The sequence below is a fragment of the Anabrus simplex genome, chromosome 10 (genome assembly GCF_040414725.1).
Source record: "Anabrus simplex isolate iqAnaSimp1 chromosome 10, ASM4041472v1, whole genome shotgun sequence".
Classification (NCBI taxonomy): domain Eukaryota; kingdom Metazoa; phylum Arthropoda; class Insecta; order Orthoptera; family Tettigoniidae; genus Anabrus; species Anabrus simplex.
Window position 1 is genome coordinate 28,849,152 of NC_090274.1, and position 18,572 is coordinate 28,867,723.

General features: G+C 40.5%; 1 protein-coding gene across 1 annotated transcript; it reads right to left on the minus strand.

Annotated features, from left to right (window-relative positions):
- Positions 1–608: 608 nt before the first annotated feature.
- Positions 609–17,511, minus strand: LOC136881775 (ankyrin-3). Its single transcript, XM_067154212.2, has 2 exons — positions 17,316–17,511; positions 609–3,101 (listed from the first exon to the last, which is right to left on the minus strand). The coding sequence occupies exon 2, from the start codon at positions 3,087–3,089 to the stop codon at positions 609–611; it is 2,481 nt and encodes an 826-aa protein (XP_067010313.2). The 5' UTR covers positions 3,090–3,101; positions 17,316–17,511.
- Positions 17,512–18,572: the final 1,061 nt, after the last annotated feature.

Sequence of the window (18,572 nt, forward strand, 5' to 3'; positions counted from 1 at the left end):
TAGAAGAAATAAACTTCTCCAGGGGAGGGACTTGAACAAGTGTTTGATGGTCACTCATTTCTGGGCATCGCTCTCAAGCCTGACCAAGCCACTTGCTGATTTAGCAAGACCGTCTCGTACAGCCCATTTAAATTTGCCCGCAAAGCGATCTGATTGGTTAAATTCTGCAGCTGATAAAATTACAATGGCACAAGATTGACATAATCTTTTCAACTTACTTATCAGCATGACCAATGCTCTAACGCTCATATACTCTGTTCACATTGTTTCCCACCACTCTGTATAGGACATAATATAATGAATATAATATGCACCCCGGTTTCAAAACATTTTCCCAAAAAAAAAAAAGAGTGCATTATAATAGTGTAAATATACTATAAATGCCTTTTAGGATGGTTCATTATTAAAAAAAAAAAATATCACCATCCCTAGTTACAGCACGTCAAAGATAAGGACATAAAAGACTGACGATATGTGTGATGTCAAAACGTATAGGCAATTCTGGGGTCTGATGTAAATAGTTAAGCACGTGAGTATTCTAGAAACTACATTCCATTCTGATCTGTTCTAGTAAGTGCAAGTCATGCTTACTAAAGTAACAACATCTACTACGCCTCTGAATCTTTACTCTTATATCGGTGCCGGTATTTCTTCTTACCAAGTTTAGTCTTTGCTGTTCCCTGATTGGCTAAATGTTTTTCTAAAATAGATTTTACCTTATCATGTCCTCCTTCGATAGCCAGCATAAGAGGAGACTTGTTCTCGAAGTTTAAAACACTGAGATCAGCATGGGGTGCCAACAGTTCAACACCCTCAACGTAACCAGTGTGAGCAGCGAGATGAAGTGCCGTATCACCGTTCAACACCACTCGAAAATTAACGTCTATACCGTACTGAAGTAACAGTTTTAAGCAGCGTGTCTGTCTGTTACAGACAGCATAGTGCAATGCTGTAACACCATAGAAGTCATACAGGTTGATTCTAGCACCATGGTCCAACAAAGTCTTAACACTGTCGTGATCACCATATGCCGTTGCTATATGCAAGGGAGTGATACCTTCAGAGGTTTTTGGATTCACTTCAGCACCGAGACGGAGTAACTGTTCTACTCCGTATTTCCCGTTCACAACAGCAAGATGCAGAGGAGTGCATCCTTTTTTCGTTTTTACATTAACGTCAGCACCGTGTTTCACGAGCGTCGTCACACAATCGTAAGCTTTATGACACACGGCGATGTGAAGCGGTGTATACCCACCCTTCGACTTGACGTTGACGGAGGCTCCACGTCTGATCAAGAGCGACACATTAACCTCATTGCCTCTACTCGCTGCAAAGTAAAGAGGAGTGAAGTGTTCAAAATTCTCAACATCAACATCCACAGAAACATTGAGAACAAGTTTAACTAAATCAGCATTAACACAGGCAGCGTAATGCAAACACGTATTACCTAAACCGTCCCGGTCGTGATGTCTTTTCTGCACCAGCATATCGAAAAGAGACAAGCCTTTAACTACAGCATTATCCAAAGGAGATCTCTGCAACACGTTCTCTTCAAATATATGTGCTCCATGTTCGAGGAGCAACTCAATGAGCTCTGGAAAAATTAAGTGTATGGCATAATGAAGTGGGGTGTTTCCAGTCTTATCCTTCGCATCAACGAAGGCCTTGTACTCCTCCAGAAGTGTTTTGGCAAACTCCGTATTACCTTGCTCCACAGCCAAGTGGAGTGGATACTTACCCTTTTCGTCTTGAGAATGCACATCCGCTCCATTTTCTAGAAGAATTTTGAAACACTCCATCTGATTCATCAGTATGGCAATATGCAACGGAGTGCCAAGAGAATCCGTAACATTGACATGAGCGTTATGTTCGAGAAGCAACCGGACTGCTTCCACATTTCCTCTGTGGACGGCCATGTGGAGTGGATGAGGTGCAACTTCGGACGGTCTGGTATTAATGTCGATACCTAACTCTAGAAGCGCTTCTAAACTCTCAGGGTTGAAAGATGCAGCAAACTGGAGAGGAGATGATGAAAAAATGGTCTCTGTCTTGCTCACATCCACGTCTTCCAATACGACCAAAGTGCACTCCCTGTTCTCCAATACAGCCAAGTCCAGCGGAGAGTAACCGAATGAACTCTGAGCGAACACGCAAGCTCCCCTTTTTTTGAGCAACCTGATAGTGTCCAAGCTATAGCTTGTTACAGCTAAATGCAGGGCTGTAACACAGTTGTCATCACGCGTCATAACATCTACACCTTGGTCTAACAGAAATGAAACACACTCGACATGGCCATACTGAGCAGCAAGGTGCAACGGAGTTACCCCACAGTGGGTCCTACAATTCACATCACCACCAGCCTCCAACAGCACCAAGAGAACATCAGTGAAACCGTACTCCGCAGCCTTGTGTAATGGCGTTAGGTTCCTCCGGTCAGGAACTCTGACATCAGCTCCCGTATCCAGGAGAACACGAACACAATTCACAAATCCTTTTCGGACAGCTTCGTGTAGCAATGTCTCACCACTTGCAGTCCGTCTGTTGACGTCTTCCAACCTCTCGAATGTCATGCTCTCAATTTTATCTCTGGATAACACTAAATAATCACGGTTCTGCTCAGACACATTTTCACCAATGATTTTCTCTTTTTTTAAAATCAGTCTCTCAGATGGTGTTACTTTAGCATTCCACTGCAAGAATATCCTAACAGCATCGAGGTAACCATTGTCAAGAGCTACAGAAAGGGCAGATTTTGAGTTACAGTCTTTAAAGTTGATGCTGGCGTTGTGCCTGAGCAGGAGTTCAATGGCTTCCACATCGTTCTTAGCTGCAGCTAGATGAAGCGGCGCGACGTCAAGATCATCCTTCCCCATTCTTCCCAACATATTGGCGCTGGCTCCATGATCCAAAAGCACTTCCACACACTCAATGTATCCTTTGTGAATGGAATGCACAAGTGGAGTCTCACCATATCCATTATGGAAGTTGCAATTAGTCTTGTGCTGCTTTAAGAACCGCCTTAGACCAGCAGCGTTTCCACAGGTCACTATGGCAAACAGGTGCTCTTGGTCTATTGTGGCTAAAGCCATTATAATGCAAACCTGAAAGACAAAACAAACAAAAAGAGATCAGAACAAAAGAGCAACTTGTTTTTGACCAAACATGGAGGCATTCCTTTATTTGGAAAAAGAATATGATAGCATCCACAGAACAAAGGTACCATATGGAAAGCCATGAAACAAAAAGGATTTGGAAATGAATAATTAGACATGTGCTAGCAATGTACAAAAACTGTCACAGCAGTGTCCACACCTCTGTCGATAGGACAGAATGGTTTCAAAAGTACGAGGCATGTTTTTTAAGTAGGTGCAGTTTTGATATTCCACCAATGCAGCGTTGCGGTCGGCATTCCGTGCATCCGCGCTGTGTACCTGTATCTATTGGCAAGGCTGAGACAACATTACGGCAATAGTCACCCTTGTGTACGTTTGTTGGCAAGCATTTGAAATGGCCTCGCTGATCGAGAGTCCCGCCGACTGTGAAGTCCGGTCTGTTATTCGTTTTCTGAGTGCAAAAGGTTTGAAAGATATCGATATTCATCGTGAGATCTGTACAGTTTACGGACCAAACATTATGAGTGGTTAGGAAATGGGTTCGAGCATTTAAAGATGGCCGCAAAGATGTGCATGATGAAGAACAGAGTGGGCAACCTTCAGTCATTAGTGAAGATTTGGTGCATTTGAAGAAATATATGGCGGGCAAACGCCACGACGATGATGGTGTCAAGATGGCCGTGTTGCAGTGGCTGACAAATCAGGCGGCCAACTTCTATGAGGATGGTATGCAAAAGCTTGTTGTACGATATGACAAGTGCCTCAATATTGGTGGGAATTATGTTGAAAAGTAGAGTAATGTACAGGCTTTCATATAAAAATTAAATTGTTTAAAAAAATCTTTGTTTTTCATTTATTTCAAAATGCTACTTACTTAAAAAACAACCCCCGAAATTACACCAAAATAGAGAAGTGCGCTGTTACCACTGTTGTTTGCAATGGTAAGACATTGTGATGGAGACCAAAAGACGAAAGGACAGAATGGGAACAGGGTGCTGGAGGTGATATTTGCAGGTGACACTGTAGTGAAGGGAGCAAGAAGAGAGGAAGTACAAGGATAATGGACATACTGAGTGAGTAAAATAGTAATTACGGAATGAAATTTATTTTTTTTTGCTATGGGTTTTACGTAGCACCGACACAGATAGGTCTTATGGCGACAATGGGATAGGAAAGGCCTATAATTGGAAGGAAGCGGCCGTGGCCTTAATTAAGGTATAGCCCCAGCATTTGCCTGGTGTGAAAATGGGAAACCACGGAAAACCATCTTCAGGGCTGCCGACAGTGGGATTCGAACCCACTATCTCCCGGATGCAAGCTCACAGCCGCGCGCCTCTACGTGCACGGACAACTTGCCTGGTAGGAATGAAATAAGTTCAGAATGTTGGCCAACAGGTTAGGAGAGGTGGTATACAATTCCTAATCACTACATTGCGTGCGAAAAACCTGGATTCAATTCCAAACCTCTCCACAATGTTTGTATGGAGTGAGGGCGTATGTTGTTAATGGCGATTTGTCAGTCGGATGGCGACGTAAAGCCTTGAGTAGACCCCTTGATGCTACAGTATTCGACAGGAGTAGGCTATGTGCCGGCATTGAGTTTCACCCTCTCCCTTCGTAACGACTACAGCAGTGGCATAGGCAGACGCGGTGGGGGCTCAGGTGGTGGTGTTGATTATTGTTTTAAGAGGAAGTACAACTAGGCAACCATCCTCTATTTAACACTAATCAGAGGGAAAAATGGAAGGGAACCGACACTTCGAAAAATGAAGATATCGGCCAAAGGAAGACAAGGGCCACGAAGGGCGTGAAAATGAAAGACTCCCTAGCCGTCGCAAACCTAATAGCGTCGGGGTTGGAAAAGAACAAGAGTTGACCAAGGGAGGTCGGATAGGATAGATGAAAGTGAGGAGCCTGGCACAAGTAAGTGGAAGCAATGCCAGGACTCAGCTAAGGGCCCCGTGGTCGCCAACCCACACTCCATAGTTCAGAGACCCTGGGGCCCCTTTTAGTCGCCTCTTACGACAGGCAGGGGATACCGTGGGTGTTATTCTACCGCCCCCACCCACAGGGGGAGGTGGGGGCTCACCCGGCTAAAGCCCCCTCCATTCTTATAGAAACATTTTCAAATTTGAATCAGATTTAAAGCTCGAAGTGATGTTCCGAACATGCCACTGGAACATTTTTCTGTATTTCTACCAAACAGTGACCTCAATGAAGTGTCTATTTACAATACCTGTAGTTATTCTTTGAGTTATCAGTCCATAGATTGGTTTTATGCAGTGTTCCATGCCACCCTATCCTGTGCTTTTTTCATTTTTACATAACTACTACATTCTGCATCTGCTCTAAAATCTGCTTGTCATATTCATACCTTGGTCTACTCCTGCCGTTCTTACCGTCTACATTTCCCTCAAAAACCAACTGAATAAGTCCTGGGTGTCTTAAGATGTCCTATCATTCTATCTTTTCTTCTCATCAGATTTAGCCAAACTGATGCCCTCTCACCAATTCCATTCACAAGGGGGCATTCCCTACTTGTCACCGCCGATTTCGCTCAAATTTATAGAACATGAAAGGCTTGGCTAGAAATGAAAATACCTGAAGTGCGAACTCCAGATGGCCAAGCGTATAGAAAATAGAAATAAAAATATTGACGTGGCTCTTGCACCGTATAAGCCACTTACGTTAGCGCGGACGCCGGGCAGTTGTTGGCGTACCGGTAAGAGCTCGAACTGGTAATTCGACGGTCGTGGGTTCGACTCCTCGCGTGGAGACTGTTTTCTCTGCCAACTTTATTTCATTCATTTTCCAATTACGCAAAGAGGTGAATAATTAATTTTATTTACTTATTTACATGCAAAAGGCATAGAAAAGGTAAAAAAAAATTGGGATTTCATTTTCATTGTCTACCCGCGCCAAGAATCTATTGTTTGTGTACAGCCGCCAGGAGCAACCTTCACTTGTCAGGTGAAAACGAATCTTACAGCAAAATGACTATTCACATTTATGCACATTCCCCAAGGAGAGGAGATAGCCAATAAAGGAGAAAAAAGAAGAATTTCTGTTTGAACACGTCGGGAAAGTTCGCAACTCCAAATTTTCAACAATCGTGCGCTCATTAAAAAAACGATGTCCTATATGCCTTTTGCATATAAATAAAATAAATTAAAATAAATTAATAATATAAAAATTGAGAAACATTTTCTGCACACGGGGCATCGAACCCACGACCATCGAATTACTAGTCCAAGCTCTTGCCGCTACGCCAACAACTGCTCGGCGTGCGCACTAATGTAAGTGGTTTATACGTGCGAGAGCTGCGTCAACATTTTTTAATTTTTTTTATTTTCTACACGCTTGGCCATCTGGAGTTCCCACTTTGGGTACTTTCATTTCTAGCCAAGCCCTGCATGTTCTATAAATTTGAGCGAAATCGGTGGTGACGAGTAGGGAATGTCCCCTTGTCAGTATCTCTCCATTTGTGCTTCGATCTTCCCATCTCACAACCAATCATCAATGATCTGCATTTAGAGCTATTGCCCAGATGGCAGATTCTCTATCAGTCGTCTACCTAGCTCTTTCTTAAGCATTTTCAAAGAACTTCAAAATTTATTGAACATGTCCCGGGCAATAAGTAAACTCTTTCAAGATTAAAATTATTGTGTCCACCTTTTCAATACAAATATATATATTTTTAGTTATTAAATTCTACATGAATTAATTCTACATTAATATATATTTGTATTGAAAAGGTGGACACAATAATTTTAATCTTGAAAGATTATGAACACTCACAACAAGGAGAATATCTTGATCAATGCAAAACTCAGACACTACCAGACAGTGATCCGCCCGGAGGCTTTATATGCAGCTGAATGTTTGAACTGATAAAAACAGGATTGGTCAAGAAGTTGGAACTAGTGGAGAGAAAGATTCTGATGAAGATATTGGGACCCCCAAAGAACAGAGGATGGGTCATACAGAAAGGAAGGAAACCAAGAATTATATCTCAAGATGGAAAAGATCTCAGATACTATCTAGAAGAAGAGCCATGTTCTTTTTCTTTGGACATACCTACAGACTGAACCAGGTTAACTGACCAATCAGATAACAAGATATTTAGAGATCAGGAAAACTCTGGTGCACTGAAATCAGGAGGCGAAAAAAGGACGTGGAAGAAATGGAAATACAAGGAACAGAAGTTAGCAACAGGGATGCTTACAATTTAAGGATCAAGGCCACAAAGACGTTTCAAGAAAAAGTTAGATCCCGTACCCAAGCGCCATGGACAGAAGAGAGGAGTTTGCAGAGTGAAAGGATGAAGGAGAACTGGACGAGGAATAAAGCCCAGAAACAGATGAAACTGAATTCGAATTAACGTGGTCCGTAAATCAGCCGAACCGCAAGCAGAAGAAGAAGAAGACCATTTATACTGGAATTATGAATTTACTCATTCAGGACAATTTTTGTAAATGAGACCAAGTCTCACAGTGCAATGCCTGTGGCTCCAAGTAGCCTACACAGTGGCCTCCACTATATGCACTAGCTATGCTTCTTGGTAGGTGTGCTAGTTACCAACCGATGAGCCCAAATTGGCACACAGGGGCAAAACGCTGGCAACCAAGAATGAGTTAGCTGGAAAATGTATAATGTCCAATAACGGACCATTTATATTGGAATTAAGTGGAAATAAAAGTTAACAAAATTCTTTCTTTCCCGTTTCCAGTCTTCTGGGTCGGATTGTAAATCAAGAACCCCCACAGTTTTCTATCTCTCCACCGACCTCTTCCATCTTTCCTCCAATATTTCTTCTACTTTTACTCCTTTCTGCTCTATATTCTCCTTCACTGTATCGATCCACCTCTTTCTGGGCCTTCCTTGTTGTCTTCGGAGGAAGATTTAGTAAAATTATTGATGAAAAATAAAAATAGCAAAAAATATACCAAAATAACTTTTCTTAAATGATGAAACTGGGCAAAAATTTTCACCACAAACATGTTCCTCTAACAATAGAGATACCGGGCGAGTTGGCCGTGTGATTAGGAGCGTAAATTAAGGCCACGGCCGCTTCCTTTCCACTCCTAGCCCTTTCCTATCCCATCGTCGCCATAAGACCTATCTGTGTTGGTGCGAATACAGCAAAATTGTACCAAAAAAAAAACGATAGGATAGAATAGGATAGGGCTAAGATTGGGAAGAAAGTGACCATGGGCTTAATTAAGGTACACCTCATGCAAAAATGGGAAACCTCTGAAAACTATCTTCAGGACAGCCAACAGTCGGGTTCAAAAACCCACTGTCTCCCGAATGCAAGCTAACAGTTACATGTCTCGAACCGCGTAGCCATCTTGCTCGGATACTGATAGTGACACATGCAGCAGAGATCTGGATGCTGACAAAAAGACAGGAGAATAAAATCCAAGCCAATGAGATTAAAATTTTAAGAAGTATAATAAAGGACAAGGTAAGAGATAAAGCCAGGAGGGAAATCAGAGTAGAAAAGCTTTCCAGTAGAATGGAGAGAAATAAACAAATGGTTTGGACATGTTAAAAGGAGAGGGAGGGATACCGAAGTGGATGACTGGCGGAAAGGGAACAAAAGGCAGACCCAGACTAAGGCGGTTGGACTCTATCAAGAACAGCATAATAAGAAGGAACCTGGATTGGAACACAGCTGACAAGCAGCAATGGTGGCGGGATAGAGGAAGCTGGAAAGGTTCCATTAACATCCCACTCCAGCTAAAGTTTGAGAAGCGACGGTGATGACATGGAGGCAGGTAAAATCCTAAGAAGAATATCACAACCTGTGCCTGTGTTATACTTTTCCAATCTGGTTCCTTCATGCCAAATTCAAAATTCACAGGAAAACAATCTCCAGTGTAAAGTTGACCAGATTCTCAAGAGAAACGCTCATAGTACACTGATTTTATTTCAAGCAGTCTGCTCCGCAATGTTCAAGATTAGCACTATTAGCTGCCATCCTCAGAGGCCAGGGTTCAAAGCACGGTACTTCCAGAGAGTTCAGAAATGGCAGGAGGGCTGGTACTTTTTTTTTTTTTACTTAGTGTATTTGCTTTTAGTACTGGGACTCCCCGAGGATATGTTTGGCTCATATTGTGCAGGTCTTTCTATTTGACGCCCATGAGCGACCTGCATGTCTACGTGTGTAGGTTGTTGATAATGGGATAAGGGAAAACCCAGGGTTTGCACAGCCGTTTTCACAATTTGCTTTATGTCGCACCGACACATATTTAAACCTAAAAATTTTTCATTTTTGTCCGTATTGAACTGAGAATGGATGATAGGAAAACTTAAAACGGTCCACCTTTTCAATACAAAAATGTTATAGTTTATTTATAACATGTATTTGCACTTGGAACTAGTTTCAACGCTGTTTTGCGTCATCAGCCAAAATGTGGGAAATAGGCCAGCATGTAGGCATTTATATTAAACAAGGCGTTACATTAAACAATACACATCTTACAAGGAGATAAAAACAGGGACGAATATAGAAACAAATGAATCGTTGAGAAAGCAAAAGTTATACATATTAAAAATAACCTTAACCACACATCTTGCAGTGCGAAAGTGTTCTTCTTGAATGATTCCTGAATATAAAACACACGCGCACACCAACGATTCATTTGTTTCTATATTCGTCCCTGTTTTTATCTCCTTGTAAGATGAGTATTGTTTAATGTAACGCCTTGTTTAATATAAATGCCTACATGCTGGCCTATTTCCCACATTTTGGCTGATGATGACGCAAAACAGCGTTGAAACTAGTTCCAAGTGCAAATACATGTTATAAATAAACTATAACATTTTTGTATTGAAAAGGTGGACCGTTTTAAGTTTTCCTATCATCCGACACAGATAGGTCTTAAGACAATGAGGGGATAGAAAAGGGCTAGGAGTGAGAAGGAAGCAGTTGTGGCCTTAATTAAGATACAGCCCCAGCATTTGAGTGGTGTGAAAATTGGAAACCACAGAAAACCATCTTCAGGGCTGCCAACAGTGGGGTTCGAACCCACCATCTCCCGGATGCAAGCTCACAGCTGCGCGACCCTAACCGCATGGCCACCTGCTCAGTACACATACCCTACTCTTGTCAAATAACACCAAGAGATCTGATCAAGGCTTAACGTTCCCATCCAACAGATGAATACTCGTCAACAGTGTCATATATCCTCACTTCATTTAAAAACTGCGCAGAGGTTTGGAATTCAATGCAGACTTTTGGCACAGAATCTAACAATTACAAATTTGTATAATACCACCTCTCCTACCCTGGTGGCCAACATTCTGATGGTGAAAGTTTTATCCACCAATGGGATTCGAACTAACTATGGTGCCAGACCATATAGACTTGATGCCTTAACGATTATGGGCCACCTGGCAGGTGTGCCTGAAGAGAGCTGCACCACCTCGGGATGCGGACATGAGTTTACTTACTACTTCGAGTGATATGTATATATATATATATGTATCTATGGTACGCCCTATACTAGAATACTGTACACCTGTTTGGAACCCTTCTCATCAGACCTCTATTCATAGATTATATTCAGTACAACATAAATTTCTTCGTCTATATTCTTTTAGAGCAGGATTCTCATATGATAACGTTGATTATACATCCCTACAACAGTCCTTAAATCTGCATAGCCTGTCACAACGCCGTGAATTATTGGATACACTCTTCATTTTTAAAATGCTTCATTCCTTGGTGAATTGTCCACAACTCCTTGCAAAAATTAACGTACATGTACCAGACAGACGCACAAGGTTCAAGAATACATTGTCTACAAATTGGCATAGAACTAACTATGCATTCAACGGGCCAATTGAACAAATGTCAAGATCTCTAAACAAAGTGGATATTGATATATTTAACTGCTCATTGTCAAAATTTAGAACTCATTTACATAATCTCCAGAATTGACTATTACTTTCCTGTGCTTACTTGTAATATAGCCTGTGTATATATCTGTACATATGTTCTACTTATACTCCATTGAACTTTCTTTTTACTGTTTTGTATTACTTTTGTATTACTTTCCTGTGCTTACTTGTAATATATCGTGTGTATATATCTGTACATATTTTTTCTACTTATACTCCATTGAACTTTCTTTTTACTGTGTTTTTTCTATACTTCTCTACTGTTATGTAAAATGGCATTTCCGTTAATAAAGTATTATTATTATTCAAAGGAAAATCTAAGGGTTTTTCCCCTTGACCCCAGTACTGTTGCAGATTTTCTTTTAAGTGTTGATATATTTGTTAAATGTAAATACTTACTTTGAATTTCTCTAAAACTATAATTAAATAATATTATAATACACCATTTTAAAGCTAAAGGAGTCTTTCTGCTGGTATACAATGTATGTCCAACCCTTGTCCTGTTTCCCTACTGGGTAGGATATGAAGTGAGATGAATCTTCATAGAGAGTTTTTATGAGAAGATGCTCTTGCTGATGTCAACCTAGAGATGAAGTGAATGACATGATATGACAGTAGAAAGGGAGAGACCCAGTGCCGGCACATAGCCTACTCCTGTTGAATAGCACCAACGGGTCTGCTCAAGGCTTCATGTCCCCATACGCTCTCACTCTATATGAGCATTCCAGAGAGGTCTGGAATGGAATCCAGCCTACTGGCACGCAATCTAAAGTTGCGGCCACCAAATAAGGCGGGTCAGGGAAATTACATCGTTGCCAAAGTTATGTAGCAACTGGTGAAGAAATGTCTAACTGAACACATCATTTCGGAGTGCGAGGCAGGTTGTTCTCTGACAAGTTCCTGATGTTACTTCATAAAATGTTCAAAACAAATTATACTACAAGCTTTAGAAAAGACTGCTGATTTCAGTGGTATTACTATTTTCCATATAAACCACTTTAAATAATTATTAAAAATAAAATCTTGTATGAGTAAATTTAAATCCGTAGAATCATGTATTGAAAATTTCAGTAAGCGGCCAAGTTTTTATTTCTTCAGCCAATAAAATTTTTTCTGCACGAAAAATGTAAAAAAAATTGCCTGACTAATAATTTTTAGCTGAAACATATTTCCGTGAGTCTAGTAGTTTCCCCGGAAAACGGCCTGGAAAGCGATCAGGATGCAGGACGCCGTAAATACTTTCGGATTACATATTAATCTGTATCAATTTTGTTAAATTATAACTTTCTGTAAAGCCCACCCGACTAAATACAGGATGGACTGAAAAACATAAAAAGGAACACAGCGAGAGGATGAAGAGATATTGCGAAGAGACGAAGAAAAACCAGAAAAGTGCTAATAAGTTCAAACGCACTCCTTAGTTGGGCATAATGAATCAAGAAGAAGAAGAAGAAGAAGAAGAAGGAAATATTACAATTATAAATGATACCAATATAAATGGTCCGTTATTGGATACAATAAATTTTCCAGCTAACTCATTCCTGGTTGCCAGCGTTTCGTCCCAGTGTTCTAAGTCGGGCTCATCAGTTGGTAAATAGCACACCCACCAAGACACATGGCTAGTGCATACCGCGGAGGCCACTGCGTAGGCTATTTGGAGCCACCGGCAGTGTCAATGCACTGTGGGAGACTTTGTCTCATTACTAAAAATTGATGCCTACCTGGCCATCAGGTTCCCTATGGGAATCAACATCTATATCAAATTATAAATGATTCGAAAAATCTGGTCTGGAAGTTCAATTAATATTTGAAACTGCAATTTATTATATCATTAATATCAATATTATCTATTAAGTCACTTAGGGAACTAATTGTATTAATAATCTCCACAAATCAAGTGAAAAACGGTATAAAATAAGGGTTATATTTCAAAGTTCAAAGAGGTAGACAAATAAATGATATATCATATTCTAGAAGTTTTACATCTTGCCAGTTTACATTTGTGCCTCCAGAAGCGGCATTCAAAATATTGACTTGAAGCAGAGTAGGAGTAATAGTCTCTTGAAACTCACTAATGTCATCAGAATAAGGTGATTTTGAGGCATCCTGTTGTGGCAATGCACATAGTTAACTTCCACTAGTCATCTGGATACACCTTCTATAGAATAAACTTCATAACTATCTGACCCGACAAAGAGATGGCCGATATTTCTTACCTGACAGACCTGTAACATGAGCTCCATGACTTAGGAAAAGCAGTTCCTGCAGTATATGATGGAGTACCGGTGCACTTTCATGAGAACATTTCAGCATAAGCTTCCACAACAGGTACATGAGCTGTGGCTTACCAGCACCATGGCTGTGTAAGGAAATGCTACTTCTTTGCTCTGGCCGAGTATTGCTGTTGGCACGTCCATACATGAAATGGATGTTGGCCATATCTTCATTAGAAATCCGGCTCCAGTGCTAAATGGTTAGTGTGCTGGCCTTTGGCCACAGGGTTCCCGGGTTTGATTCTGCAGGGTCGGGAATTTTAACCATACGTGGTTAATTTCACCGACACTGGGGCGGGATATATGCGTCGTCTTCATCATCATTTAATCCTCATCACGACGTGCGGGTCACCTACGGGCGTCAAATCAAAAGACCTGCATCTGGCGAGCCGAACTTGTCCTTGGGCATTCCCAGCACTAAAAGTCATACGCCATTTTTTTTTCTTCATTAGAAAACATATGAAATGAAAGAAGAGACCTTTAACCATCTTTGCACCCTTCGGGGCCAACATCTCCTTCTAAAGGCTTTTTTCTATGGCCGTGGTACATACTGTCCACACGTCAAGGAAAAAAAATAGGTCATTTACACAATCATCATCTCCCTAGTTCCTAAGTTCACAACTTAACAGCCTTGTGCACCACGCAATCACTTTGTCCATACAAAACATACGACAGTGAAATTGCACCTAGATGTCTGCGCTGCAAACAGTGACTCATGATACTAATATTTTGCAGTACATACTGAAGCTTTGCCTCCAAAGAGTACCGCGATAAGGAGATAGAGTTAGTATGTCACCCCAGGTGCCGAAACATGAGGGAGCAGGAAGAGGAAAGACTGGTGGCTGCTCCCTCTCGCCACAGATGGAAAGCGTGAAGGTCCAGATAGGGTTGATACTGAAAACACATGGCATGAAGGCCATTTACAAACCCACAACCAAAATCCAGGATCTACTCATATCCGTGAAGGCCAAGTCCACCCACACATTGCCACAGGAGTCTACAGAATCCCATGTCAGATATACATAGGTGCAACGAAAAGGAGTATAGCCACCAAACCTGACGGAACACAACAGACAGAGCCGCCTAGGATAGGCAGACATGTTGTCTACCACCTAATGCTCTCTCCTGGACAGCCATGACACACAGTACAGAGATACAAACATACTGTCTGCACAGTGCAATATCACACCCTGCTGAAACGCAAAGCAACAGAAAGAATCAAATACGCTAACAACTTCAACCAGAAAGAAGATAATAATGTTATTGTTTTTATGTCCCATTAACTACTTTTACGGTTTTTGGAGACGCTGAGATGCCGGAATTTAGTCCAGCAAGAGTTCTTTAACATGCCAGTAAATTTACCGAGGCTGACGTTTTGGAGCACCTTCAAATACCACCGGACTGAGCCAAGATCGAACCTGCCAAGGTGGGGACAGAAGGCCAGCACCTCAACCGTCTGAGCCACTCAGCCCGGCACCCAAAAGAAGACCTGGATCCAGAATGGAGTAGTACCAAAATAAAAAAGGAGTGCGAGAGAGCTCAGCCTCCTGTACAGAGAGCGGACACTTGAGAATGCAGAATGCAGTCTTCGGTGAAACGTTAGAAGACTACATCCCGGAGAACTTGTATAAAGAACATTTCTAGCATGTAAGGCTATTTTACCACAGGCCACCACTATGGGTATGATTTCTATTACTTTATGTACATAAACAATGACAGCACATGCAACCAGAGCTAAACATGTTCGCTCCCATTTTCAGCATAGCGAACATGCCCATGTGCATACTATCCCCTAACTTAACTATTGCCAAGACAAGAAAAACAGCTGAAATTTAGGTCTAAATCAAACAGGAGCTGGCCATCAATTACTTTCACCTGCCTGTTTGACCAAACTGATTGAAATTAATTAACTTACTATACATGGTTAGAGACAGCCTTTATGGAAACCGTACAGTAGTTTTACTTTGACAATGATTTTTCAAAATTAGGAGAGATAATTTATTGTACACTGATGACGTTATGCTTACTGTCACTTCAAGAAAATGACTGGATTTGGCACATATACAGTCTATTTTTAATTCTACTACATAAGTAAGAAAATTTTTTGGCAAGCATCTATCTTCTCTGCTACTTCAAGGTATTGCTTTACATCACTTTTATATGCTTTGACTGTTTCCGAAATATGGATGCACCGTATCGAATCACTACCCTGCAGGGCTAGCAGGTAGGGCCTACAGTACAACTATGGAACCCTTATTGTCTTATCAATTCAGTACCTACTTTTCTGTACAGTTTTGAAACCAATTTTTGTTTCACCCAGCATAGCGTATTAGATCTTGAAATCCCAGTTCTACCTGTACATTAATCAAAATGTAAAGCAATAATAATAATGTTATTGGCTTTACGTCCCACTAACTACTTTTACGGTTTTTGGAGACGCTGAGGTGCCGGAATTTAGTCCTGCAGGAGTTCTTTAACGTGCCAGTAAATCTACCGACACGAGGCTGACGTTTTGGAGCACCTTCAAATACCACCGGACTGAGTCAGGATCGAACCTGGCAAGTTGGGGTCAGAAGGCCAGCGTTTCAACCATCTGAGCCACTCAGCCCGGCAAAGATGTAAATCTAGCCTCAGGATTCTTCAAACAGCTGCCCATATCCATAGAAGCAAGAGTCTATTTTATAATTTATTCTATATTATTTTGGTTGGAACATAACAATTTGTCCATATTTGACAAGCATCCATAAGGAGAAATCACTGTAGCTACACTCAGCCGCACAAAAATTGGCTGTCAAAGAAATATTTAATTTCATACATTCTCAAAATGTGGAGATATTGGTAAACTGTGGATAAGCTAGCAGGTGGATAAAGAGATGATGCTTGGAATCCTACCATCTGTACAACATGTTCATCAATTCCAAACAAGAGGATTTTGAAATAAAAGAATCTTCCGCTACAGCTAATTTTTGTGCGGTCGAGTGTACATACCTTTGATAATTATTTGTCTACTTTACTTGGACTTTTTTATACAAATAACAATAAAAATAATATGTAATTAGTCTAACATCCCACTAACTATTTAAATGGTTTTTTTTTTATTGTTAACACCTCAAGTTCAACTTCCCAACATGCAAATGTAAAAAGTAACCTTCAGGTAAGAATTAATATGGTTAGACCTCGAGTACTACAACTTCCCACTGAGACACAGCAGTAAAAGGCAAAATTCTAAGTCTAAGTACATTTCAGTGGCCTATAATTTAGAACACCTTTCAAAAGTGTCAAACATGGAGACATGTAAAGTAGCTTACAAATTTATTAGAGAAAATATTTTGAAAACCAATTTAAACAGTATATCCTTTGTCTATAAAAGGGCAAAAACGAGGAAATTAAACATTTATAAAAAGACAGTGTGTACCCAAAGGACTTCACATTTACTGGCAAGTTAGGCCTATTTGATCACTTCAGAGTTCCTTAAAATGGATAAATTCTCTTGATTTTACATCACTGAAGTCGAATAGGCTACACTATTATATCCCAACCACAAACAAAGGTTGAATCCAACTCATAGTCCAGTACAGGATAACTGATTTTCCAGCTATATAATCGCTCGTCATAGGCGTGGAAATGCTGTCCATGGATTTCACCAAACAACCAAAGAGAATGAGTAGCAAACAACCTTCAAGTTCGTATTTAGGTAGAATGTATAAAATTACAATGCAAAGAAAACATCTGTTACAAAGGTATTTCTTGACATAAACTTACTGAGTGGGTAATCGATAACCAAATTTCCAACCTTGGATACGAACATAATATAGTATGTTCCTAATTCTCAGTTTATTTACGGATGCTTCGAAATAATTTTGAATGGTAGGCCTATCGGTATATATGTAACATTCCAATCACCGGGAGCCAAAAAGTAACTCTACTGAGCACCGAATGTATGTAATTAAAAAAATTGACAACAAAGGAAATCAATAACTATTTAATCTGAATAGATTTCACATCAGGGGATAAAACTCACAAGCTTTAAGTTTTAAATACCGCACGTTCAAGACCGCATCTTCGATAATCTTGAGGAATAACGGCTGACACGTGTTCCCATAATTTTCGATCACTATTAACACCATCAACGGGCCACTTTATAAACTTACAACAAATAAGTTACTAAAAATGGTTTTCCAGTGAACAAGATCGGGTTTTGTGTCGTCTGAAACCGACTGCTGTTCCACAGGTTGTCACCGCTAAGCGCAGTCCGGTGCAGCCAACACCAGCGCAAAAGAACTCACATGTCACATCTAACCGTGCAGGAACTTCATTCCAGCTTTTCATGACGAATAATTACAATTAAATCACAAAAAAGGTATATTAAAGATCAGTAAGTAATGCCAATTTGTCAGTTACGGAGTTTTACGGACGGACCGATTTAACCTTGAAAGAGATAATTAGTATAACTCCAATACTTAAGTTACCTGGTGATTTACAATCGTCTGGACTCCTTTTTCCAACAAGAAGATTCACGAAGTCCTTCGTCTGTTACACCGGCATTCTGCGACACCTGCTTTAAAGAAAGGAGGAAGAATTATGTGATCCTTTATTACGTAACTCGCTTCTCCTGTCATCCGAGACTTGAGACTTATTGTGTGCTTCCTGGCTTTACGCGTCTTTCCTCCACTTCGAACAAGACAGCAGTTTGAATGAGCGGCGGGAAACTCCGCACACCTCATGAACGATGTTCGTGCGGAGCAAAAAATAGTTGTACAATATTTTCCCTTTAATTTTGTTTCTCATGCCAGAAAAAAGTTTGAAAAATACGAATGTATACGGTATGTTAGAAATTTAAAAAGGTGCTTGACAAGAGACTGCTTGCAAAACTACCTCTTCCCCAACTTAGATGACTGAAATCATATATGCCTATGTCTTCTCCTCTAGCCCTTATACAAAATGTAAAATGATAATAATAGTTGATCTGTAGGAGTTATTGTTATTATTATTAAGTTATGAAGTGTTTTGCCTAGTAGTAGGTTTTTGACTCGGTCTGTGAATTTGGTTCTACACGTCTCTCTAACCTCAGCTTCCTCCTGTGTCCAGTAATTTCTTTTTCTTTTGAATAATATAGCAGCTGAGTTCTTTATAGCCCAGATCCATATGTTCCCTACAACTTGCCTTTATTGAGATCAAGCAACAGTGAGTTCCTTCTCAGGATGTTCCAAACTACACTGCCCTCCAAAAATGCTTTTTTTTTTTTTTTTTTTTTTTTAATGAAAAATAAAATAAAACT

Coding starts and splice junctions, on each gene's coding strand:
- LOC136881775 (XM_067154212.2), bottom strand. CDS start 3,089: ATGGCTTTAGCCACAATAGACCAAGAGCACCTGTTTGCCATAGTGACC.